This window comes from Ostrinia nubilalis, chromosome 19 (genome assembly GCF_963855985.1).
Source record: "Ostrinia nubilalis chromosome 19, ilOstNubi1.1, whole genome shotgun sequence".
Classification (NCBI taxonomy): domain Eukaryota; kingdom Metazoa; phylum Arthropoda; class Insecta; order Lepidoptera; family Crambidae; genus Ostrinia; species Ostrinia nubilalis.
This window is the reverse complement of record NC_087106.1, coordinates 5,003,731-5,030,394: the sequence shown is the minus strand read 5'-3', so window position 1 is coordinate 5,030,394 and position 26,664 is coordinate 5,003,731. Positions and strand designations below refer to the sequence as shown.

At 39.9% G+C, this 26,664-nt stretch overlaps 2 protein-coding genes across 3 annotated transcripts in view; one reads left to right on the top strand and one right to left on the bottom strand.

Moving 5' to 3' along the window:
• Nucleotides 1–10,516, top strand: part of LOC135081336 (uncharacterized) — a 78,849-nt gene extending 68,333 nt beyond the window's left edge. The window contains exons 17-27 of the mRNA XM_063976054.1: nucleotides 878–991; nucleotides 1,850–2,032; nucleotides 2,075–2,157; nucleotides 2,328–2,474; nucleotides 2,668–2,814; nucleotides 4,845–4,993; nucleotides 6,168–6,392; nucleotides 6,791–6,865; nucleotides 7,546–7,709; nucleotides 8,455–8,547; nucleotides 10,288–10,516. Of these exons, the coding sequence (XP_063832124.1) occupies nucleotides 878–991; nucleotides 1,850–2,032; nucleotides 2,075–2,157; nucleotides 2,328–2,474; nucleotides 2,668–2,814; nucleotides 4,845–4,993; nucleotides 6,168–6,392; nucleotides 6,791–6,865; nucleotides 7,546–7,709; nucleotides 8,455–8,547; nucleotides 10,288–10,435 (1,528 nt within the window). The 3' untranslated portion in view covers nucleotides 10,436–10,516. The remainder of the gene's footprint in view (nucleotides 1–877; nucleotides 992–1,849; nucleotides 2,033–2,074; nucleotides 2,158–2,327; nucleotides 2,475–2,667; nucleotides 2,815–4,844; nucleotides 4,994–6,167; nucleotides 6,393–6,790; nucleotides 6,866–7,545; nucleotides 7,710–8,454; nucleotides 8,548–10,287) is intronic.
• A 12,526-nt stretch (nucleotides 10,517–23,042) lies between these two features.
• LOC135081085 (cyclin-dependent kinase inhibitor 1C-like) overlaps nucleotides 23,043–26,664 on the bottom strand; it is a 42,724-nt gene continuing 39,102 nt past the window's right edge. For both annotated transcript variants that reach the window (XM_063975814.1, XM_063975813.1), the window contains one exon: nucleotides 23,043–26,165. In XM_063975814.1, coding sequence (XP_063831884.1) covers nucleotides 26,026–26,165 — 140 coding nt within the window. In that variant the 3' untranslated portion in view covers nucleotides 23,043–26,025. The remainder of the gene's footprint in view (nucleotides 26,166–26,664) is intronic.

Sequence of the window (26,664 nt, the reverse complement as noted above, 5' to 3'; positions counted from 1 at the left end):
TTAATCCTTTTTTCCTTGTAGCGACACCTGTGATATCCTAACATAGAACCTAATTATCACTTTTTTTTGCAAAAAGCTATTTGTACAGCGTTTTAGTTTATTCTAAATTACTAATACCATCCAGCACCATGTATAAAAGTATGCGTTGTTTTTGGTGGCCGTTATTATTATTTTATTTATTTATTTATTAGCTTGTCATACTTTTGGTATTTAAAATTTTTCTTTGTAAATATAAACTTTTCATCTTAAGAAAAGAAGTGAGTAACATAATTCGATGATTTTGTTCAACTTTCTATTGAGATTAGACTTCCTTCGTTCGTTCGTTTCGAATTAAATTTTTAAAGTGCTAAGAACTCATTGAAACGTCAATCGCGTAACGGTTCTAGCACTGGAATGCGGAATCGAGAGGTCGCTAGTAAGATCTCCATCAACTACTATTATTGTGGTGAATCTACTCCTAACACAAACACATAATATTTATTATAAGCGTCCAAAATTTTGCCCATCAAACCCTAAGCGGTCGCGGTAACAATAGACTATTTGACACCATTCCCCAATAATTCGAAATCACATTTTAAAAAAACACTTCATTCTGGTCTCAAGAACTTAATTAATTTTAAATTATTGCTTACATTGTAATTGAAAAAAGTAGTTTGAGTTAACAAAATAGTGACGTCACAGGTATTGTCATACAAAATCCATGGGAGTCTTGATTTGACAGTTTAAAAAAGTCAATTGATTGGTGGTGTCAAATACCCTACTGATTTCTGTTGTCTCGATTCGCGAGTACTTGAAGAGTTAACCCTTACCGCTTAGGGTTTGATGGGTTTAGTCCCGCTAGCAGTATGTCGTCAACGTATACGGTTGTGTTTGTTAGCAGCCTGGCCAGCAGCGGCGGCAAGAAGGAGCCGACTCAGCTGTCGCCGGTCAAGAAGCGCGTCAAGGAGGGCACGCCGCCGTCCCGCCACCGCCACCACCATCACGACCACACGTGAGTTTATTTATTTATTACGTACACCAACAAAGTCACATACATAATACAGTTCATACATTTTCACATGATTTAACACATGATGCGTATATGACCTCAATTACAGGTATACACAGCATTTCTTTTTGCAATGTTACAATAAAGTCCTAAGACAAGTATTGACAAAAAGAGATGACCGTTCATCATCATTCGTCACATTGCAAGCCACTTGTTTCTCACTGAAGAGAAATAAAATCAAATGTGACCACTGATCTGTCTTATGTTACTACTTACTGTGACTATGAACTGTATTTTCCATGGACTTTCAATAATTTTTGTGTTATCTGACTCGATTCTATGTTAAACCCTAGTTTTTTTTGTAGACTCATTCTTGTCTCGACAAAGTAACAATAATATTGAAAAGATAAGTTTTTATTTTATCTTTTCAATATTATTGTGTTTGTTAATTGTGTATAGTTCTTGCAACTTACGAAGGCGAGTGAGTTTTACTTGTGTGTGTACGTGTACCGTACATGCACATCACATTACAATAGTGTAATGTTTATCAAAACCTTTGAAAAACGAACAGTAGCGAGCCACCACACATGTAAAGCTCACTCGCCTTCGTGGATTGCAACAACTATAATGCCTTGATCACACGTACCGAGTAAACGGGCGAGACAGTAAAATGTTTACTCGGTCGAGACAGTTAGGTGAGCGAGTCACATACTCGAGCGCTCGGCCGAGCACTCGGCGCTATGTTCATACGCACCGAGTACTCGGCCGAGAGCACTGGCTCGCCTGTTTGCTCGGTGTGATCAAGGCTTAATGTTCAGATACAATGTAGATGGTATTCTGACGCATCATCTATCACCACAGGAACACGCGAGCGGTGAACAGTAGCGCGGGCGCGTGGGAAGCGGCGCCGGCGCCGGCGTGCGGCGCCCACACCATCACCATCCGCGACACGCCGTCGCCCGCCGTCTCCGTCATCACCATCTCCGACTCCGACGACGAGGGCCCGCCGCCCAACAACACAGGTGAGGAGTCTCTTGGGCTGTAGCACCGCCTACCTTAACGGTAACTATAACTGTAACCCGCCACCATCCGCGACACGCCGTCGCCCGCCGTCTCCGTCATCACAATCTCCGACTCGGACGACGAGGGCCCGCCGCCCAACAACACAGGTGAGGAGTCTCTTGGGCTGGAGCACCGCCTACCTTAACGGTAACTATAACTGTAACCCGCCACCATCCGCGACACGCCGTCGCCCGCCGTCTCCGTCATCACCATCTCCGACTCGGACGACGAGGGCCCGCCGCCCAACCACACAGGTGAGGAGTCTCTTGGGCTGGAGCACCGCCCACCTTTAACGGTAACTATAACTGTAACCCGCCGGCGTGCGGCGCGCACACCATCACCATCCGCGACACGCCGTCGCCCGCCGTCTCCGTCATCACCATCTCCGACTCCGACGACGAGGGCCCGCCGCCCAACCACACAGGTGAGGAGTCTCTTGGGCTGGAGCACCGCCCACCTTTAACGGTAACTATAACTGTAACCCGCCGGCGTGCGGCGCGCACACCATCACCATCCGCGACACGCCGTCGCCCGCCGTCTCCGTCATCACCATCTCCGACTCCGACGACGAGGGCCCGCCGCCCAACCACACAGGTGAGGAGTCTCTTGGGCTGGAGCACCGCCCACCTTTAACGGTAACTATAACTGTAACCCGCCGGCGTGCGGCGCGCACACCATCACCATCCGCGACACGCCGTCGCCCGCCGTCTCCGTCATCACCATCTCCGACTCCGACGACGAGGGCCCGCCGCCCAACAACACAGGTGAGGCTTCTTATACACGAGCGGCTCATAGCCGACGATAGTGGCAACGGCAGCTCTAGACACCTTTTGGCGGCAGCTGTCGACTCGTCGACGACTTAGCCGCAGTTGTAGCTTGCTGCATCCTGTACAAAAAGACAGCTAAAGCCTGGTCCGTGAGCACGTAGAATTTTGTCCAATGACCCCAAGCTACCTATCCTTATCGCTCGCGCGTAATTATATTGCTGTCGCGACTGCGACGCGCGCCCGCAGTGAGTGTGCGAGCTTGGGGTCATTGGACAAAATTCTACGCGCTCACGGACCAGGCTTTACAACTGTAGCTAACGGCACCTGTCGGCGGCAGTCGTCGACGTGACGACGGCTGCCGCCGACGAGTCGACAGCTGCCGCCAAAACGTGGCGACAGCTGCTATTGCCACTGTCGTCGGCCTATTTTTTACCCGCGTGATACTTGACCTCATTTTTGGTTGAGGCGATAGGAAGGGGAATATTATTTTAATAAAATAAAAAATAGAATTAAATTTCAATTCATATCGTTTATTTGCATCACAAATAGTAATTATTACGTTTAACCCTAGAGTAGTCGCGCCTTTTCGTGAAACGTGAGTGCTCGCGTATGAGCATTTTGCCGCCCAAACTTAAAGTCCGGTTGTGTGTCAATTAACAGTTTAAAAATATGAAAATCAGTTAAAAATGATAGAATAAAGCATACACTATTAGAAAATGACGTTTATTGTTAAAATTTAAAGAAAAAAAAATTTTTGGAAATGTTAGGAAATATTTATAGAAATCTTAGAAACACTATTGTTTTTACCTACATACATCGTCAAATATTAAACTTATTAGCACACTTAAAGGTTGTCCTTACATATGACATGTGCTTCAACAAAACAGGCCTGTCACCATGTGCATTTAATGTGCGTTGCACAGTAAATTTGCACAACTATTGCACCCTTGGCACATCATCTTCAGATTCTGCCGCTGATTGTTCTATAACAGTATTGTAATGACTATGTTTACTTTCTTTATAACTTTAGTATACATTTTCCACTAATTTTAGTGCACCAGTTTCTTCGAAATCCGACATGTTCCTTGTTTTTTCATTTTTTGTATTTTACGTGAATTTTACCGAAAACGACATGAAATAAATTAAGCACTAATAGTAATTATCAATGTTATGACGTCATTAATGTCAAAACAACATTATACGCAATGAAAACTAATAATCTTCCAACTACACTAAAAACCAGACACACAAATTTTACTTACGTCAGTAGTCGCGCAGTGAGCAATTTGCCGCAAAACGTGACATACGTTCAACAATCGTTCTCTATTGCGGTCACCTGCGCACTAAATTTCTTCTAATTTCTAATACATGGAGGTGAAGTATGGGGAGGCAGCTACAACACGACACGACTTTAACAAACGCATCGTGTAGAAAATAACTCGATTTTTTTGCCGAGGGCGGCAAAATGCTCATAGCGCGAGCACTCTAGGGTTAATGGATACTCGGCTGACGCAGGCCGCCGCGCGTAAACCCGTCTCGGGGTGTCCGCGAAACATCTGCTCATAGCTTGTGTGCCCGCGCTGCTTTCACCGTAAGGCCCGAAACTGTGTTAAGCGGGGACCCGCGACGGGCGCACGTCGCGTAAGCACGCGCGTGGACACGCTTACGGGCTCCGGTGGCACGCGGCTTCGCGGAGCCCGTCACAGAGACCTGCTCGACGCAGTTTCCAGTTTATTTTTAACAGTGTGCATGTACAGTTGCGTCGATGGAGAACTTAATATATTATTACTTAGCGAAACGACGACTAGTACAAAATAAACGACAATCCGTAAGCCGGCCCCGCGCGTACCGTCACTGACAGACGGGCTCCGAAGCGCGGGCGCGGGGCCCGTCTCCCCGCGACGGTCTCCCGCACGGGTCTCCGTGACGGACCACTTTTGTATGAAACCGCACGGGTCCCCGCATAACACAGTTTCGGGCCTAAAGCCCTTAGAGAGCATAATATTAACGTATGACTGTTTCCTCAGCAGGCGGCGCCAGCAACAGCTGCGAGGCGCCGGCGCAGGCCGCGCCCACGCCGCACGCGCCATCCGTCATCTGCAGCGCGGCGCGCGACGACCGCGCCGTCAAGCACGAGCCGCACCACCAGCCCTGCCACCATCATCATCCGCACCAGGTACGCTTGATGACGTCATGCGGCGCGAGAGTGGAAAAAGGATATCAGAATTGTTTTCATGATATTCCTAGCACTAGTAGTTATAGACTTCAAAACAATGCGTATGCGTTCTTGACGAGCGGTACACAGCACTACAGAACGCAGAGTTTTTAGCACAATATGTTTACTGGGATCGCCTTTGGCAAAAGGTCAAGGCGTTTGCTAAAAGGCAATCCCGGTCTCGCACTGTTTTGAAGTCTTTTTTCTAGCGCTACAAGCCGATCGAGTTAACTGTGCCTCCCTGGAATGCGACTATCCCAGAGCGTCAATGTGACGTCATGCTGCCGCGTACCTAGCAGCCATGACGTGAGTTAACTCGACCGGGTTGTATATTACCGCGGACTTTCAGCGCTTTGACGCGTACAAATAACGCATCATCATCATCATTATCTCAGCTATAGGACGTCCACTGCTGAACATAGGCCTTCCCTAATGCTTTCCATTCTGCCCGGTTGGTAACGGCCTGCGTCCAGCGCCTTCCTGCTACCTTTATGATATCGTCGGTCCACCTTGTACGAGATCGAATCAGAAATGAGGAGGTCCGTAAACGAACTAAAGTCGCTGACATAGTCCGACGGATTAGCAAGCTGAGGTGGCAGTGGGCAGGGCACATAGTACGCAGAACTGACGGCCGATGGGGCAGCAAGGTTCTGGAGTGGAGGCCGCGTACCGGAAAACGCAGCGTGGGACGTCCACCTACAAGGTGGAAATCTAAATAAATAAAAGGACAAACTGACTGACTTAGTGACATATCAACGCACAGCCTAAACGGCTAAACGTAGGCACTTGAAATTTGGAAGGGACGTAGCTTAGGTACCGTAGAGGTGCACTAAGAAAGGAATTCCCGAATTTCTCACGGGAACGGGAATTAGCGGGAAAATACTTTTGTATGAAAAATCTAAACCGCTTAGACGCTCGAAATTTGGCATGCAGGTACCTTAGTAAACTTAAAGTTTAGTGACAACAGGATATTGCAACATTCCCACGGGAACGAGAGTTAGGAAAAAACATTTGTATGAAAAAATCTAAACCGCGTAAGATAGATGAAGGGGGTAAAACGGGATCCATGCGTACGAAGTGGCGGGCGGCCGCTAGTCATAAATAGCGCCTAACTGACTTAAAATGTACCTCACAGCAACAGCAGCCGCAACAACAGCAGCAACAGCAGCCGCCTCCGCAACCTCAGCCTGCCCAAGCGGCGCCTCCTCAGCCGGCGCACGGCAGCACGCAGCGCCCGAGCGGCGCGGCGCCGGCGCAGCCCACGCCGCAGAGCCAGAAGAAGCGCATCCTGCTCCTGGCGCAGCAGGACGCCGCCAAGCGCGAGCCGCACGAACATCTGCCGCATTACGCGCACCACCCGGTCAGTACACGTGCGGGGTAATAACGGGGTCTTAGCAATGAGGGCTGTCGTTTTAGCGCTCACCAGTTAGCGCCACTGTAGAGTAAGGTCCTGTCAATCGCCAGGGGTGCCAACTGTTAAGTATAAAAACGATAGCCCTCATTGACGCGACGCGTGTCAATGGTTGGCTTTGCAATCGCATTGCTATTGTACAATTAAAAAAAATAACAGCAAGTGGTTGCTACGTTATACACATGCAGAACTGTATCTGCTGCATTTTAAAATATACACCCTCTAACGGGACTATGGGAAGACACGACAAACTGTTTATATTTGTACGTGTAAAATCCTAGTATATTTTATTCAACTCTTAGAAAGCAGAATAGCAATTTAATTAAGTGAATATTTTTACGTTACAGAGCGGCACGACTGTGCGCCAATCGAACGACTACCAGTGCAATCAGTACGTGCCAGCACAACACAAAAGGGATAGTGTAAGTACATTTATATTTGACAAGAAATTACAAAGTCTGCTATGAGATATTTTATTGATATGAAGATATTATGAAAAAGATAACCTCTTTCCATATAATGCTGGGACGTCCACACTTTTGCCCTTATCAAGATTGCAGGAAAACGCAGGGTTGGACCGCTTCCAATCGCCAATCTGGAAATCGTTAAAAAAACCTTGTGTTCAGCAATGAACATCCCGTGGCTTGAAACATCGTACTGGACGCATCCTGCGGCTAGGTGAAATGAGCGCAGCCCAGACCTGTCAGTTTGTGTTCTATGCTCGTGCTTACACTGTGCAGAGATACCAATAATGTTATTCATATAAATGACGCGGGCGCGTTCACTTTGACTAAACGGGACTATCCTCTCTACCTCTCGTTCCCACCACTGCAACTCCTGTGTAGCCAGGATATACAGCTTGACCGCCATAAAAACCCAACCAATGAAGGTCAAGTTTGTCCCGGGGAAAGTTAAACTGTCATCACCGCAACGAAATTAATCAGAAGAACATAGGAGGAGTTCGAAATTAAGGTTCGACTTCTCTCCATTGCAAAGCACGATGACTAATTCACTTGGACTAGATCAGACTGCATCCAGTGTGATAAATCCTTTTGATGATAATGGTGAATGATATATCACTATTTGCGTTTTTTTCTTACAGAGCGGAGGCTGCCGCGAGTACATGGGCGCGGGCGGCGTGGTGGGTGGCGTGGTCGGCGGCGTGGTCGGCGGCGTGGTGGGCGGCGCGGCGGGCGTGGTGGGCCCGCCGCAGGCGCACAAGCACCCGCCGCACGCCTGGCACCACCACCCGCATCCGCACTACAAGTGAGTGCCAGCACCACGAAATATTAAACTTATAATAAGGACAACCAATAAAGCATACACTATACATTCCTAATTTCCTTCCACTTTCCACTCCTGGGCTGACACTGTGTAGGTTTCATCAAAAAGAAGAAATTTCCTTTAAAATTTTCTAGAAATCAGCCCCGGCTTCGCACGGGTGCTAAGTATATAAATCTTGCTCTTAAATCACTATTCTATTAAAAAAACCGCATCGCAATATTTTAAAGATATAATAGCATACATAGGGACAGACAGCGGAAAGCGACTGTTTTATACTATGTAGTGGTAATCTAAAGTGTTGCCTTAATTGAAGTCTGCCATGACACATGCACCAAAAATATTTTGGACAGTTGTAAAGTTGCCAAAAAAATTCAGATGTTTGATGAGCAATACCTCAGTCGATTTAAAATTTATTTAGCATCGATTATAATACACAACAATGTAAACGAACAGAAAATCGATAATATTAAATTAATTTACTATTCTAATATTAAATTGGTTGTAAATACACTATCACAGACAGACTCACAGTTACATGTTCACTTCCATTCATCTCAGAATGCCAGCCGCCAACTTCTCAAAATTCTTGAAATGCCAACTTTGCGAGCGAGCGGTTGGCATTTTGCGAAATTGGCAATCTGAGCTGAAAGGGTTCACTTTACCATCGTTTCTAGAAACTTATTTATATTTATTTATTAAATTAATAGAGACGTAATGTAACTTCCAGGCCCGGCAGCGGCGGAGTGCTGTCGCCGGGCGGCGGCGTGTCGCCGGGCTACCTGCCGCCGCCGCTCTACGTGCCCACCTACCACTACCACACGTGAGTACAACACAGCAATACAGATTAAAGACGACGTGGACAGATGACCTGATAACGGTTGCAGGAAGGCGCTGGATAGTGCCCATAGAATAAAGAATATTACCACACCTAAGTACTCGTTATACAGCATTATAGCCTGACCAGGAACATAAAAACCCTCGCCATGTTGCGGAAAACTAATGGTACTAATTTCTTTTAATGGCAACAGTAACTCAAAACTTCATTTACATGTCACCTTGCATGCTGTCTATTGCTGTCAAAGTGTAAACAAACTTTATTTTAAATGTGTGCAATTGATTTTGTGAATTAAATTGCTAAAATCTTTTTATAGTCGTGAAAGAAAAGTGGTTCACAATGTGTTATAGTATTTGTTGAAGAGAAATATTAAGGGTTCGGACAATATTTTCATTGAATAATGTTTCCGACAAAGGTTGTCAAATTGTCTGACATGTTTATCGTATAGTACAGTCCGCTATGAAAAATTAGCTGTGGTTTGTTTCAACTACCTATTTTAAAGTTTTTTGTCACTTTCTAAGTGTTGAATCTTATGGAATTGGGAAAGAAGTACTGATTTTGAAGCGTTCATGAGCAGACATTGCAGTTGAATATTCAAGTTCTGAATTTGATTATTGATGAATAATAAAATAAATCCTACTAGCTCGATTGATGGTTTCATTTAATTTATTTAAACCAGGTTACCTATAAAAATATTTTTAGTGTTAATTTATGAAAATATCAAATTAGCCCGTAATCCTGAATCCTGATACATAAAGTTAGCCTATTAATTTAACACAGGTACGACTGTACTCAGTGTTGCACTATCAAATGCAATTGACGCGCCTCTATGCCAGGGTTTTTATGTTCCTGGTCAGGCTATACAGATTATAAAGTGGACGATTACCATATAAAAGTTGTAGGAAGGTGTTGAATGGTGTCCATAGTCACACACTAATAAGTAATGCAAATTACTTACGAACTCACGATAACCCTGTGTAGATAAGCCTCCCCATTCAGTAAATCGACAATCTGGTGAAGGTTGCGGGAAGCATCTGGATGCAGCGCACGACCTGTCATGGAAATTCTTGAAGTCCTTAGCTGAAATGAAAATAACATATATTTTCGAATTAATTACTACAAAAAACTGAATAAGACTGACCCCCACACTAGCATTGGCTGTCCTGTGGAAAGTAAAAATGGTAAAAAGACATGATGATGAAAATTACCTACACCTCCTTTTCTAATCAATGAAAATGAATTATTATTCTGTTATAACACTGGCAACATTCTTTCTTCTTTTCTTTTCAGCCAAATGACGTCCACTGCTGGACAAAGGCCTCCCCCAAGGTTTTCCACAATGAACGGTCCTGCGCTGCCCGCATCCAGGCTCTTCCCGCGACCTTTACCAGATCGTCGGTCCACCTAGTAGGAGGCCTGCCCACGCTACGTCTTCCAGCCCGTGGTCGCCACTCGAGAACTTTCCTGCCCCAACGGCCATCGTCTCTACGAGCTATGTGCCCCGCCCACTGCCACTTGATTTTAGCAATTCTGCGAGCTATGTCGGTTACTTTGGTTCTCCTGCGGATCTCCTCATTTCTGATTCGATCACGCAGGGAAACTCCGAGCATAGCCCGCTCCATTATGAAATATATATTTTTATCTGTGTAGTGGGAATTAGTATTAGAACTAAGAAAGTATGTAATCAAATCAATAAATAAATTAAACTTGCGTGTTTGATTTCAGCGGCGGCGCGCACGGCGTGGGCGGGGTGGCAGGCCCGCCGCCGGCGCACCACGGCAGCGGCGCGCGGCTGCCCGGCTACCTGCAGCCCTACTCGCCCACCTACCTCGTGCCGCAGCACCCGCAGCAACACCTCTGGTACACCGACTGAGCCTGCCGCGCCCACGCCCCAGCCACACAGGGGGCATGTCACGGCCGTGGCGTGGCACTGTCGAGGGTGTCACGCTAAGAGGAGACTAAAGTCATTTGCACAGTTAGCAAGTCTCCGCCAGTGACAAACAATGGAATATCTCGGTCGTGTCGTGGTACTGTCTAGGGTGTCACGCTAAAGGGAAACTAAGGTCATTCGCATGGTTAGCAAGTCTCCGCCAGTGTGACAATATGTCACGGTCGTGTTACTGTCGAGGGTGTCACGCTAAAGGGAGAATAGACATTGGAATATCACGGTCGTGTCGTGGCACTGTCGAGGGTGTCACGCTAAAGGGAGAATAGACACATTGGAATATCACGGTCGTGTAGTGGCACTGTCGAGGGTGTCACGCTAAAGGTAGAGAAACAGAGGTTATCCCGCGAAATCAAACCGTACATTCGAAACTTAGAATGACGTTTTTCGGTGTAACTCAGCTGTTTATTAATCATTTTTTTGGAATGTCACAGTCGAGGATAAATCCTACATCCGAAACTTAGGCTAACGTTTTTCGGTGTAACCCAGCTGTAATCAATTTTTGAAATGTCACTGTCGATATCACGCTAAAGGGATGTTATTAATGTCGCGCTAAAGCGAAAGAAACAAGTTATTACAGGATTGATGTTGCTACAATCGTAGTAAACACAATGGACGTACATAATATTGAAATAGGTAATACTATTTTTATCAAGTCCCACTATTAGCCAAAATTCGGAACTTCACAATCGAGGCTGTCGCACAATAGGAACATATGGTCACAATCTCATTTTTATCAAATCATACAATGGACATTTAGACTGTCAGAAATGTGTTAGCAATACTGTAATATTATTAGTCCCTTTAGGTTGACACCCGCGATATATTAAATATTCCTCTGTACTGGTGCAAGGGTTAAGGGTGGCCCGGTAACAGCGGCGGTGTCAGACATCGCGCATCTTGATGTAACGACAGCAGTGGTTCACTCCAATAGAGTTGTCACAATGGAAATAAAATTTCACGTTGAAATGATTCGTAAGTTACTAAAAAAATAGTAGCTTAATTTAAATAAAATTGCAAATGGATTGTGGAACAACTCTATTTTAGTTGGCCACTAGATTGCGCTTTACAGTCCGTTTCATAATTTTTGACTAGGTATCAAGGTGATCGTTTCGGAGAATAAAATTGAGTGAAAGAGTACCACTGTGTTGTGAAATGGTCAGTAAAGTGCCATTAGGCGTTGGCGGCGGAGGGCTCGGCGCCGCGGAACCAAATATATTCGACCGATCCTCTCACACTGCAATTTTTAATTAAATCTATGACTAGTGTGTTACTCGCGCGTTTATGTAATATATTAAAGTTCCTTTCGTTCTGGGCGGCGCCGACGCCTCGGCTTCCGCCGCCCTGTGTATTTATAGTTAATCGACCCTTTCTGTACAAATCTTTATCGTATAGGAGAGTATGTTAAATTATTTTCAATCGTACCCGACCTGCCGAGCGGCGGGCGCCTGGTGTTATACGACGGTATAATGTAGGATGTGTTTAATCGTAGGTCGGTATGCGCTACCGACGCGTCTAAGTTAATTATCGTTTCTCGTCTATATGTAGGCTTAGTGGAAGCGTTTTGTTTCAAATGTATAATATGGATTGTAAATTTCGCGTTAATTTTTATTATTATTATTTGCTGATAAAGCGAAGCGTGTAGGTTGCATTTACTAATATTTTATCGTAGACATTAGTGTTTGTACCAAATTACTATATGGGAATGTATTAGTAACGAATACGACGTGAGTCGGTGTGCTTCGCAGTCGAGTGAACTGATGTATGTTCGGTTTATTTAGGAGCTTTAGTTATTATGTGACGGTGATTTTGTCAATTACAATTTTATTTATTTTAACTTCAGCGTAGAGTGTGCGAGCGACGAGGAGCGAGTCGGTCGCGGTAGGCAAACAAACATTATGCTGTGTTTATTACTATATTCATATTAATTAAAGGGAGTTTTATATTATGTAGATAATACGTGTGTAGGGCGCGGTGATGGATTACTTGTATAGGCGTAGATTCAAGTATACTAAACGAGGAAATAATAAAAAAAATATCTAAGAATTTTATAAACATTTAGTACACACTAATAGTTACGACTGTAATGCATGTATATTCACATTAGATAGTGCGAATTGTTATTTAAAGAGATGCTAAATGTTCTTTATACAAATTAAATGCAATTAATTTACGACTGCAATTTATTTAGTATAATTTGTTAGATGTTTAGAAACGCGAGCTGCCGCCTGCGGGGGCGGCGCGGTATATTTATACAGCCTTCGGAGCACATTATGTTAAGTCACACGGTCATACGTGAGTTGCTGTGAACGTTACTCTTGATCCGGCTCGGCAAACTCGCTATCGGTGGCACTGCGAAGCTAATGCTACTTACAAAGTTGTAATACAGTATTCGTCGCGAATGGTATTGTATCAGTTTTATAATGTTTTATTTGCTGTGCCACGGGTAGCGGCTAAGGCCGAGCGACACTAAGCGCGCGGCTGGCGGCCCGTGAGTCGTATCGTACAAGTGTAGTCATATAATACAAGTGCGCCGACAAACCGCGCGCTTTAGTGGACGCGAAGCATTATATTTTTTGCTTGTATCAGTAGATTTTGTAATTAGTGCATTAAGAGTTTTTATTTATAATAAACCACTATTTAATCACGGTGCACCCGATGATGTAACTTTGGTACATTCTTTTACTATTCAATATTAAAGATACGTTTTATGACAAGACTATTATGTAACGTTAATTTGAATTAAAGTTCACTAGCTTTGCTGCCTGACAATAATGTTATGTTTAGTTCTGTATCTCTTACGGTTGTAGTTTTAGTGTTATGCATTATTATTTTTGTCGTTTTATCGTACCAACACAGTGTGTCGATCAAACGTGGCGTGCGATCATTCTGACGAGTGATTTTAATTCCTTTTGTATGAAATTTTACTTAAAATAACAATTATTTACGGTTCTGCCTTAGAAACCGCCAGGGTGATAATCTTAGTTGATTGCTATTAGTTTAGTTGTTTGTAAGGGATTATGTACTGTGTTTCTTTCATATCGCGTGTTTAATAACTTGTCAGCTTGACGCACGTCACGTTTGCCGTGCATGGACCTGCCTTGAGTTTCAAACATACAGATTTACAGTAATATTTTTTAGAAATTTTATTTTAATTTTTGAATTTATTTCTTTCGCATAAAATTGCGCGATGTAGGTATATTCAACATATCGGTAATAGGAAAACGATTGGGTTAAATTATAAGTTATAAAGTGATCTCTGTCTTTGAATTTACTGGTAACGTTAAAAATGTAATTTTAATTAATATAATTCTTATTTTATATCAGTCATCGCCGTATCAGCTATTATTCAATGAAATTAATATACAATGTGTAACGAACGGAACGAGCAACACGGCTGAAGCTTTTACTGTTCTTATTTTCGGTTGAGTGGTTTGTTTTTTGTATAATTTTAATTAAATCCACGGACTATTGTCGAAATCTCCTTTCACTGTTCGCCGCGCGACGGCGTCTTTCCATTCTATACATAGCCAGAACGCAAGGGTGTGAAACTAATCGAGTATAGTTTGGATGTGACTTTTTTTACTAAGCTCCTCCAAACTATACACGACCAGTACGCATACGCTGCGTACTGCTCGCGTATACTTTGTAGTGACTTAGGTCATTTATCTTACTCCAAAATATACATCGTCAGTACGCATACGGACTAATCATGTATGTATTGTAATAAGTTCGCGATTACAATGTATACGCGAGTACTTAGTTGCATGCTCGTCATTTTGACTTATTTACCTCTCTTTCTATTACATATTAATTCATAACTGCGTGTCTACTTTAAACATTGAATCAATTTCGACACGTGCCATTGTTTTGATAAAGAGCTTTTTGGTGTTTCATATTCTGCCATAGAAAAGATATTTGTTTTGGGGCTGAATAACTCTTAAATTAAGAATTATGTATGTCAAAATGATTTTTGTTCTTGAGATAAAATTACAATTAAATAAATAAAAATAAATATCCCTGGACATTTTACACTGCGCTTCTAGCCCCAAACTAAGCAAAGCTTGTACTATGGGTACTAGATAACGGATATAAACATACTTAAATACTTTTTTTGTAAATACATACTTATTATACATAGAAGACACCCAGTCCAATACAAACAAATATCAAAATATGTTCATGCACACAAATTAATGTTTGTACTGTGCGGGAATCGAACCCGCTACCTCTGGAACAGTTATCAGTTTCGAACCACTACACCGAACGGTCGACAATTTTAGTTAATAATGCACGTTTAACCTTCTTCATTCACTCTCACTAATAAATAATTGGTATTTAATTTGAAATCTACCTAATCAATTTAATTTCAGAAACCACTTATCTACATTAGTGTTATAAATCTAGATTTATTATAATAATATGTAGATTCAGTAAAATAATAATATTTTATGTAATAATTAATGAATTTAAAAATGGCATCACCGTACGTGATCTACATAGGTAGTTCTTATTTCTAATCTCGAGGACAAAGCACGAGCATAATATCTAATAAATGTAATAATTTTAAATATAATTCCATATTTTATTAAATCAAATAAACTAAACACACTCTAGTCACACACTGTAAGTGGTGTAGTATAGTTTGGAGCGAAGACGGAATCCATCCACGATACAAACTATACACGATCAGTACGCAAAATTCGTGTATAGTTTGTAGTGACCGACTTACAAAGAGACACTCCAAAATGTACACGAGCAGTTTCCTATGGGTGCGTTCTGGCCATGTATAGAACGGAAAGACGCCGCGCGACGCGAGCGGTCCGAGCCAACCGCGCGGGTGCCACGTAAGGAGATCGGGTCGTCCTCTGACGCTATTTGGAAGCTAGTCTAATCTTAAATACCATAATAATAAGCAACATTTTGGAGCAATACGCACCCGGGAATACGGTCCGCAATGTTGCGACACTATACTCTTATTGTTCATCAAAATGTTGGCCAATTCAACGATTGTATTGACGCAATGTTGCGGGGCAATATTGCCGAAAATGTTGGTCGTTAACAAAGGTTGAGGGCAGAGGGTAGTTCCGTAAGAACTCTCGCGGGTCCATGCGCACGCGCCTTGATCTCTGCCTGCGTGAACACGCCACGTACCCGCAATCCAAGCCTTTTAGTAATTTATTATTTGTAAGGTTTTTTCGGACTTTTGGGGTTTATTTTTAAGTGTATTAACTGATGGAATGTTAACAATAACAATTATTTTCTATTATATTTTTTTTTCATTCGTTTATAGTTAATTAAAAAATCTGCTTACTATATCGTGTAGTTGGAGTTAAATTTTTGCCTTATTATTAATTAGTGTTGTGTATATTGGGGCATATTCGATCGTATGAAATACATTTACCAGTATAATAAACTGTCCGTCGGCGCGATACTGTGATTTACTGATTGTAATTATTACAAAATATTAGTTTGTTCGAAACTGACTATTGTAAATTTTGGGTTGTTGCAATAAAATTTTTGTTCATGTGTATAAAATTGCATTTGCGAAGCAGCTGGATGAATTCGAGCCCGGGCTCCGGCACCAGTGGCGACCCCGCCCCGGGTCGCGCAATAATATAATATGTCGACCCATTAATGTACAAATACTCCATATAAGATGTGTATTAATTACTATCATTTTGTACTGTTTAAGTGCGTACGCATATTAGTTCTATTTCACTGTGATTGTACTATTATATATTTTATTCATTGATGATTGTGGCGGTGAAACTATTACAGTAGGCTTATGTTTGATTTTAATGATTTCATGTAACAATAATAGTACCTGCAGGTACGAGCCGAGACCTAACTCTGATGGGTATTTTATGTTTTAATTTAGATTATAGGGCTTGTGTAACACAAGTTGAAATGATTAACATGTTTTAAAATCGATATGTGGGGTTATCAGGGGATATAGCACTGATGTTGCTTAAGTTTTTCTTCAATAATAATCAAATAGTTATTATTAGAGAGCAAATTGTAAATAAACATCCAAATATCCCTTTTTATTTTACTTTTATTTTTATTCCCGTTCCTTTTCAGTTGATTTTGTTTTATTATGTGGCCTCTGCGTGTACGCATCGCATAGTGTTACAGCGCGGCGTGACGTCACACGCGGTTTGCTTGTTGCGAAGCATAACAACTTGTAATACGGAGATAATAACAACGTAATTCACATCGCATCTCCCATAACGATATACTGATTGATTATAATGAATTCTTGTTCACTGATAATTATCTTTTTATGGAATGTTAACATAAAAATTGTACTTGTAAATGATGCTAAGTAGTCTTCCACTATTTTTTCTCATTAATAAATAATTACGATTAATATATTTTAGTAAGAGCTTTGCTAAAGAGATTATCCAGTTAAAATTAAGATGCCAGTGTGTGACGTCACGCTCCAGCTTACTATAGTCAAATAGCGTGGCTATAGCGACGCCCGAGCTGCTGTCTTGACAATAACCCAGTGTCAGACAATAATGATTCTTATTATTTGCTGTTAGTAAACATATTAGTTCGCCCCTTACTAGTATCGGTAGTAGTACACGAAGTAATAGTTTTTAGACGGAATGTTGAGATTTGTATGTTGTCATAGCACTGGTGTTTATTCTCTCAAATAATATGTAGTATATTGCAGTCGCATAGAAAACCGCGCCTGTTAGATTTTTCGTTGCAATCTGATTGAGGTGAACCGTGAATGTGACAACGAAGTATTTCTTAAACATACCAATTAAAATTATAATGATTAAGCCATAATAATGTCACAGAACATAATTATGTGGCATCAAAAAGATGCGGACTAAAATAGCATCTAATTAAGTACCCAGAACTAATCGAATATTAATGAATGGGTTAATGAACGAGTATGCAGATGCCGTGGGTTCGTAGGCAAGTACTCGATCAGACTGCATCGTTAGAGCCTCTTATCATAATTTATAAATGCGTATACATAATAGCGTTTTACTTAATTAAAATTCTTATAAGAGCTCATAATATAATTTACGAATTTTGCGCACTAGTGAACGAATTAAGACTTTTCGTTTTCTTAAAATATGATGTATAAATGTCATTATAATATGACGATTCGTAGCTTCGTGCTGTTAGCATCGAGAACTACGTGTAGTAGTTGAAAACAATACCTACCTCGTTAAATACTTAATTATATTTACATTTCTACGAAGATTTGAACTTTTTAAATCCACTTTAGCATGTTAAAGTCACTTTCGATATTAGATACATTAATATGAGTATATCTTCCGTGTTAATCGCTTCCTGATTATGGAACTAGGAATTCCTATAATCTACAAAGGGCATCGTCAAGAACTTATATAAATATTTTAATACTGAAAATCAGCAAAAGCTATTTGCTTGGGAAGTTAATTACTACCTCTGTTTTTAACACATAAGTGTATGGTAGTATTATGTAGGCTGTGGTAGTACTTTGGTAGTACACTTATTAGGCTGATGATACCCCCGTTTGACAAATGCATACAAACATACATTCAAATAAAAAGTAGTTATCATCAACTTATAACTCAACAGATGGTAGGATGGTTCATGAATCATGATGGTGGTTGATGAATTCCACAAATTAAACCAAAGAATATTAATTACGAGTATAATGTCTTACTAAATTAAAAATAAATGTATTTAAATGACGATGCCCATTTAATTCGAATAAAATCTTGTAGTTAATAAATAGACCGTTAAATGTTGTGTGGAATAATGATAAAAAAAACTTCTCAAAATTTAAATGTTATTAATGTTATTGGGAAATAATTCGGGTAATTTTAGTATATTTATCTATTATAATAATTCTTACCTTTTGTACCGAAAAAAATATCATAAAGTTAACAAAAATGATAAGTACAGTTGTCTGCTATTATGTAGTTGGTAGAGTAACTGTTGCTGAGAATTGTTTCTAAATTCGTAAGTTCGACAAATCGAGGCGGCACATAGATGCATCATTTTAACTTTTTTGAACTTGAGGCATCTCTGTGCGGTCACTGGTTAAGTATTTATCGATATCGATGGAGTTGAACGACTCGATGACCGAGGACCGGCGCCTGCGCGTCCGCAACGGCAAGCCTCGAGAGTGTCGCGGGAACAAATTGCTTATACTTACTGGAATATTAAGATTTACTAATCCACATATTACAAGTCTGATCTCTCACGTGTTTGGTGTTAGCTGCTGCTGTAGGCTCTATTCTCTAGCGTAACTTTTGTATACTCGATGTTCAATATCTACCTATTAGGTAACTATATGTGTGATAATAACAATAAGCTTTTCAACTAGATGGAGTACAATGAATTCTAATGATTAACATTAGGCCAATGTTTATAAACATTATTTTTACACTGTCTATTTAAATAAATGTGATTTTTGTCTATAGTACGTAACGTTTTAGATAAGTGTGCAGTCCAGTGTGTCTACTCTTCGCTTCAGTAAAGTGTTGGTCCAGAGCGATGGCCTGGCCTCGAGGACCGGACCTATATCGTATCTCGTCAATTGTAAACGTTATATCAACAGCTTGTACTTAGGTGTATGTCATATCTCGGTTCTCAGATACACTTCACCATATTGCCGTCCAAGTTCCGTACTCGCGGGACGACAGACAGCTGGACTGTTTGATACTTGTGGTAATTTCATTTTAACCGTAATCGCATACTTCAACACCAACCGACTTATAAATTTATAGATGTCTAAATATTTTATATTTACCTAGAGCTTATAGACGGTATAGGGCTGTAGGACTTTTAAGGTGAACTCGATCCATTGCATGTTGTTTGTTGGAAGGCTTCAGGCAAAGCACACACTGACAAATCCAGAACATGCAGAGGATCGATCAAATAAATATCAGGGATGTACTAGAGATAGCGTTGGCTTTTTACCTTAGAAAACTTTATCAAAGATTTATACAAGCTATGGGTGTAGTGTTCTGCGTAGGAGTAACTTTATGTCTACAATTTAACAGCGTTTTACTTAATAAAAAGTTTTAAGGGTTCGTATGCTGTGAATGGTGTGTTTTTTACACTTTTTGAAAGCTTAACATATTTATGAATACTATTAAATATTAAAATTGACGTCTACTATATGCAAGTGCGAAAAACCACACCACGAACCCGCGTCAAGTAAGCACCAAATTGAATTTTATAAATTAGATGTCGCCATTTTCTATACTAATCGAATAAATTTTATTTCTATATGTATCTACGTGATTTCAATGTCCAGAATATTCGAGGTTCGCTGTCTTCTATATTACATTTCATTACGACATATTGATAGCGTCCAGTAGATCTGTGTGCGCGTAGACCGATAGTTGATACGACCTACCTATTTTATGCTAGAATAGTTCCAATAAACGTAGTGTTACGACCAAATTAGCATAAATTAATATATCCTTACACACAAATGATTGTTAAGTGATAAGTAATGTTATATTATATGCTATGATAACCGACTACATACTGCGTGACTGGGAAAAATTGAAAGTACAAATTTATCACTCTCTCCCAGCAGTCTTAAATGCTTTAAAAAGCTCTTTCCTTATATACCTAGAATTATATATGAGAAAGAAGTTGCATTACATAAATATTATTGATTTTAATCGTCTCAAACTTATAAATGTTGTAGTAGTTAATTGTTCTCTTGCGTCATTTCCCATTTCTTTTAAATTTTGAATATACATTTTCGTTATATACGATTAAAATCTATTCCCACGTGTAAATTACTAAATACTCACACCTATATGTGTATTAGATTCGTGGTAGTATAGCAGATGTCGGTGACCGGATCACGTTTTCGAATTAAATCGTAATTTTATAACAATTGATGTGCCTAAGTGTAATAATCTATTATTGTAATTGTATATATTTGTATAGTACATAATTGTATTTATTACAAGTCTCAGCATGAGAGTAGCATGGGGCGCCACCATGCCAGTGACGTCACAATTTGTATTTCCTGTAAAACAGAACGCCTAATTGCAAAATGTATTTTGAGACAATAACTTCTCTTTTGCATTCTAATATTCTAGTAATGTTTTCTTATAACGTACGCACCTTTTTATTAATACCTACCATTGTTTGCCTGGCTTATTGATAACTAAATTTATTAATATTCCAATCAAAATAGTATTGTACTGACTAGCGAGTAATTTTCTAATCCACTAGATGTTTTTTACTTTTCACTCACGGACGTATTTGTGTACACGTAGTTATTATGGTACACTAGAAATTTAGATATTATTGAATTTTATAGCACGCCAGAATGATCTTTTGCATTGTAATCCAGAATTATAGTAATTGTTTCATTGGAAAACTAAATGTATTATAGATTTGTAACATGTATTGTAGCGACGTCAGCGCGCTGCGGCGTTTGAATGTACTAATCGGTAACTAAAGTGTATCTTTCTGTAAAATCATTCATATTCGCCGTGTACACTAAAACGATGGCTAATCGGGTAGCTGTGTAGACTTGATTGTGATATCAGTAAACATTTTCATACGAGCATCCAATCCAATTGTTTCATTTTCTACCTCTGAACGCACCCTAACATAGATAGAACCCTACCAAAATAACTGATGCCGTTTGCGCTCACTAGTTAGCGCCCCTGGCGAAAATACGGGTACCCTCATTGTAGCTACTTGCTGGACTTAAGTAAATAACGAAAAAGACATTTCTACCTTCGCAACTACATATTACCGACGACCTCATAAAGGCAGCAGGAAGGTAAAATTACTATAATTGACATTTTAGTCTACCTACCTACATCGCGGCCGCGCCTTGCAAACTTACTTTTTTTAACCTGGTCCTCATGTAAGAATGAGTCGTCGAAAAAATTAAAATCTAGCAACGGCGGTAGGAACTTTTTTTATTTTAGGTAGGCACCTAGTACCTATGCTGATGCCTGATGCTGATCTATAGGATCGACTGATCTTATACTGATTTAAAGAGCAATAAAGGATCTGTTAACACACAAGGAACTTGAAATTCTAAGGTAAAAAATAGTTATTCACTTACCAAAAACTCTCCTGTCCTTTCAATATTCGTCTGGAACAACGTTCTTCTCAAGGCACAGCCGACGTGATTTCTTCATTTTAATTCCAGTAGCTCGTAGCGTACACAGAAAACACTTTTCAAACTACCTTCACAAAGTTCTAAGACCAACTGACTATGCCGTCCGCCACTTTGGGCGTTATCCCCACTATGGCACCGACCACAGATAATAAAGTGGCTAAAATTTAACTTGGTGGCACTTAAATAAATAAAATACACTTGATGTGTATTTTATTTATTTCGGTTTTGAATTTGAATAATAATTAGGCATCATAGAAATTAATTATGGTCATGGCCAATTGAACACTTTTATTGCAACAAATTAATATCAACATGAGCATTGTTTATTTTTGTGCCTTGTTAATTAAATTAATAAAAATATATGTATACTTAGAGCAAATTTTAGTGCATCAGTAGGACAATACTGATGCACTTATAAAATTGTTCTCGGCGAGATTCGAACTCACGACGGTAGCTGGCGTTGTAGTCACTGGGCCAGGAGATAATAGACGTTTAGTGATTGAGTTATTGATGAACAGATATTTCTCTTTCTATGTTATTGCAATATTAATGGCATTTTTACTTAGATAAATAAAATTTATTAGATTTATTTTATTTCTGTACCTACTTTATCTTTAACTTTACCACAGAATAAGTAATAGTACAGATACAGAAGGATTACTCCGCAAGACGATTTAAATAAATGCGAGTCTTGCTACGACGCGATACAGTGGAATTCAGCTCGCACAGCACTACGTACCTACAATTTTATTCACCTACAAGTTTTGTCCCTTTCTATCGCGTGCCTCTGAACTCTTCTTACGCTGTTAGGGTTGCTGTCTAGTAGTGTCTAGTAAAAAAATAATTAATCTACTTATTTGTAATGAGGTACGTATGTAGGTAAGTATGCATTCATTATGGAAAACCTTGGGAGAGGCCTTTGTCCAGCAGTGGACGTCATTTGGCTGAAACGAACGAACGCATTCTGAGCAGTAGTCATAGTAGGTTAGGTTCCTATACTATCCTAAGAATGATTGATTACCTACATGGCCAACATACCTTTCAGCATCTTTGGGAAGCGAAAAAAAAAGATAAATCCGGTAGATTACTTTTCGAATTTAAACACCCGAACGCCGCACAATATTTCTTTCTCTTTATGTCCATTTTTAAATAATACTTCGATCATAAAATTATAATCATACTACAACGCACGCCAGCGTCCTGACGAGCGCGCGCGTGACACTCGACTGATATAATACCCGCCGGCGGGGCGCTTCGCTGTAGGTAATTATCGGATGTACCGCGCGGAGTGAGCCAGGCCTGACTTTACACAATACTAGCAGTATCGAAACGCTAGTAAATGCCAACATACATATTTGTTTCCTATGATTAATTAAGGGGAAGTTTAATGGGTGGAAATAAAAGAAAGTATTCTGTGAAATAAGCTTTTTTAACTAAATTTAAGTTTTCATACATTACATAATATAATAATATACGCATACACTATAAAATGTTAATTGAATTTTGTCCAAGTATTTACATAGTTTAACGCCCAGCGGTATTCCTTGCTTGCACTTATCCTGTTACGTCACAGGGCGGGAAAATGTGATTCAAGTACAAGTTAAGCTTTACTTAATTAATCTTTGTGTCTCGTTCTGAAAGAACCATAATTATTGCCTCTGAAGCTTTATGAATATAATAATTAACATACAAATATATTAGATATTTTTGTGTATCCCTTACATAGGTCACCTGCGAGCGTGTTTGCCCCGTTTTCTCAATAAATACACTAGAGTGCAGTTATTTACAGTGCGCCGGGGCCCTCGCCTCCGAACTCAGTCCATTCCATCAACTTACAGTAACCCTACCTACGCACTAATGGCGATAACCAAAATATTATTAACTGATGTATTAAATTATTTCTCATCGTGACGTTCGTACGTTCGCCTGGGATACATGTTACTTTGCGCTTCAGTAACACTATTTTAAACAAATATTAAATATGAAATTGGGTATAGTACATTATGTTCTGAGATCATATTTAATACATCACAGGTGTTAGAGAAAAATTAAAATTACAAAGGGCTCTTGTGGCTACAGCGACAGAGCTTGCAGCGAAGCTTGAAAATTAAGCCGGGATATTGAAAAAAGTTTTGGATAGTTAAAGTTAAGAATCATAGTTGTAACTCCTGACTTTTTGATTTGTATCATAGTTGTATCTTAGCATTGAGCTTTTTTTTTGACATAATTGCAACATTAACGCCATGAGTGTTATTGCATTCACACATTTTGATGACAAATCAATAGTATTCAGGAATGACTACGCATAAATTAAGTCTTATATTCAGCTCTTGGCACATAACAATACCAAAAATAATATTTTTACAAAACAACACTTTACAAAATCAGTGGGATGTCACAAACAGAGTGCAACGGAACGAATATATTTGGAAATAAGTTGTCTGACATTAGCAAACAACTATTTGCAGTATATTCTAATCCTATTTACATATTTGAGTTTCAATTATTATACATTATACAGAATCAACTAAAGGGACACTTGCGCCGCTAGCGTTAACATAACTATGAATAAATAGCTATTCTATCTCTATCAACTTAAACAAATTGACAGCTAGAGAATGTATCAATTCATAGTTAGGCTAACGCCACATTATTAAAACGGTACAAGTGAACCTAACAGTGTTTTACATTATTATAAGTTCTTAAATAAAAATCATGATTTTTAATGTATGCATGCACAAGCACATTATACTTTGACTCTACATGGTCGCAGTATAAAACATGATTACAACAAACTAAAAATCAACTCGTGAATCTGTCCGAGACACCCCACAAAACATAATTCATCAAAATATCAAGTAACGTCATTTTTTTCAAACAGTCATAAAGTAAACTTTTGTAAACGTCATAACGCGTTGTAAAAAAATAGCGTGCTATAGTTACAGAGAAAGTTCATTTAATATTTCATTCACAAGTAGTCGGCAGTTCGTAGCAGAAGCGCTTTGGCAGACGCACTGATAGAATAAAATAATACAATCTTCGATGTACAACTCCAACTAGTCATACAGAGTATGCCATTAAAACATTACATAAAACGAATCAAACCTATAAAATAAGAGTTACATTAAGACGAATGATATGAAATGATAACTGATGAGTATTTCTTTTGTATGCAGACCGCGGCCCTTCGACCTAAACTGGCGATATAATTTGTACTTTAATAAAGGGCCGCGGTTAGTGACCGAATATTGCTGTGAAAGGGAAACTCCGGAACAACTAGAACTACTAAAAGTTTCTGTAATCCAATATTATAAAAACAATCATCAATATATTGATAAAGATATAATCCATTATAATACAACAACAAAACAAATATAATTTGTAATAGGAGTAATATTGTTAAAACACAAATACTCAATTCTCTAATAAAACGTTGTACACTTAACAGTTAGAATGTAAATATCGGCAAATTAATTCTGTTACGAGGTAACAAAATATTGTTTACTTGAGTATTTGTATTTCGCCTACGCTACGCCGTCGGTTCAACAAGTTACAGATGCTGTGTTCGAGTGTGTAAAATTTATCTCTGACACATTTCTCGTGTGTACGAAAAATATGAAAGAGAATTCAGTGTGATTTGGGAATACGTCGCGAATTCCCAGAAGTCGTCTGAAATTTAATTCCGGTGCGACTTCTGAGCGCTCGAGAGGTATTGCTTAAAGTAGTTGTGACATAAGAACAACTGATCAGCTTTTCTTATGGTTGTGACCACAATTATTTCGGAAGTTGGACCGGCCTGAGCGCGCCAGTCGTTCACAATGCAAACCTTAACACAAAATCTGACATCTTAATTAATTACGCTACACTTACTCAATTCTAAATCTAACCGTCAAAAGAGATCATAAAAACTTAAAACTAAGTCTATAAATATTGTAATATTGCAAATGGTTTGTTTCACGACAAGCTGTTGTGGATGGATGAAATGAAATCATTTGATGTCGAGCCAAACAATGTTCTTGTGATGACAAAGGATAATGAAGGTGACAAGCGGAAACTACTGGATACAATAATCATCAGACCCAAAAGACATTCTTAACGCGGAGTCCACGAATATAAACCTTGGTATACCGAAACTGTCTTACAAATTACTTAACATTAAATAAATTGTTCTCCGCATAGTGAAAACAATCACATCCAAAATAAATTAAGAAATATAATAAATTTGCACAATCATTTGTCATACCGAGCCCAACCTGATGAACGTGACAAGGTCTGGACGTAGCTGCCGGCATTTCACCGCAGACCATTGATTGAGTGTTGGATGCTGGTATGCGACTTTTTGGAAGTCTGATTGGATATGAGTCCAGTTGGTCCTGGTTAGGGCGGGCGGCGCCTAGCTGGGGCGCTTGAAGTGCGCGGGCGAGAGGCGTGCCACCTTGGGCGGGCGGATGTGCGCGCGGTGCCCGCACTCGTGCTTGTGGGCGGGAGACTTCTTGCCGCCGGCCGATAACCGCTTGCGGGGCTTCAGGTAATCTGGAAAATGGATAAAATTGTGATAAGTCAAAGGTTCTTACTGTAGAACTAACTAAATCTCAAAATATAGAGTCGCGTAACTTAGAAAATTCAAAATGGGGACTACTTCGCAAAAGCATAATTGCATCACTAGTTTTCACTACTGAAACTCCTGTATAGCCAGGATCTACAACTTGGCCACCACTGAAACTGGTTGAACGATCCGGGAGGGCTATCTTGGAAGAATAGGACTTCCCAAATCTAATACACATAAAATACGTAGCAAAATTGAGAACATAGTCAAGATAGTAAGTAAGATTGCATTATGATACGTCACAAGAATACGATGCTATGCTACTAAACCAGAAGACACTGGTTATAACAGCATCGGCAAAGTATCGTTTAGAAAGTACTCCGATAAATCAATAATACTTCTATGATCTTTTCCCACGTTTTACTTCGATCGATGTAAGCGTGCGATGTAAAGTTTTTGCTAATTTTCAGACAATTGATGCCGTGT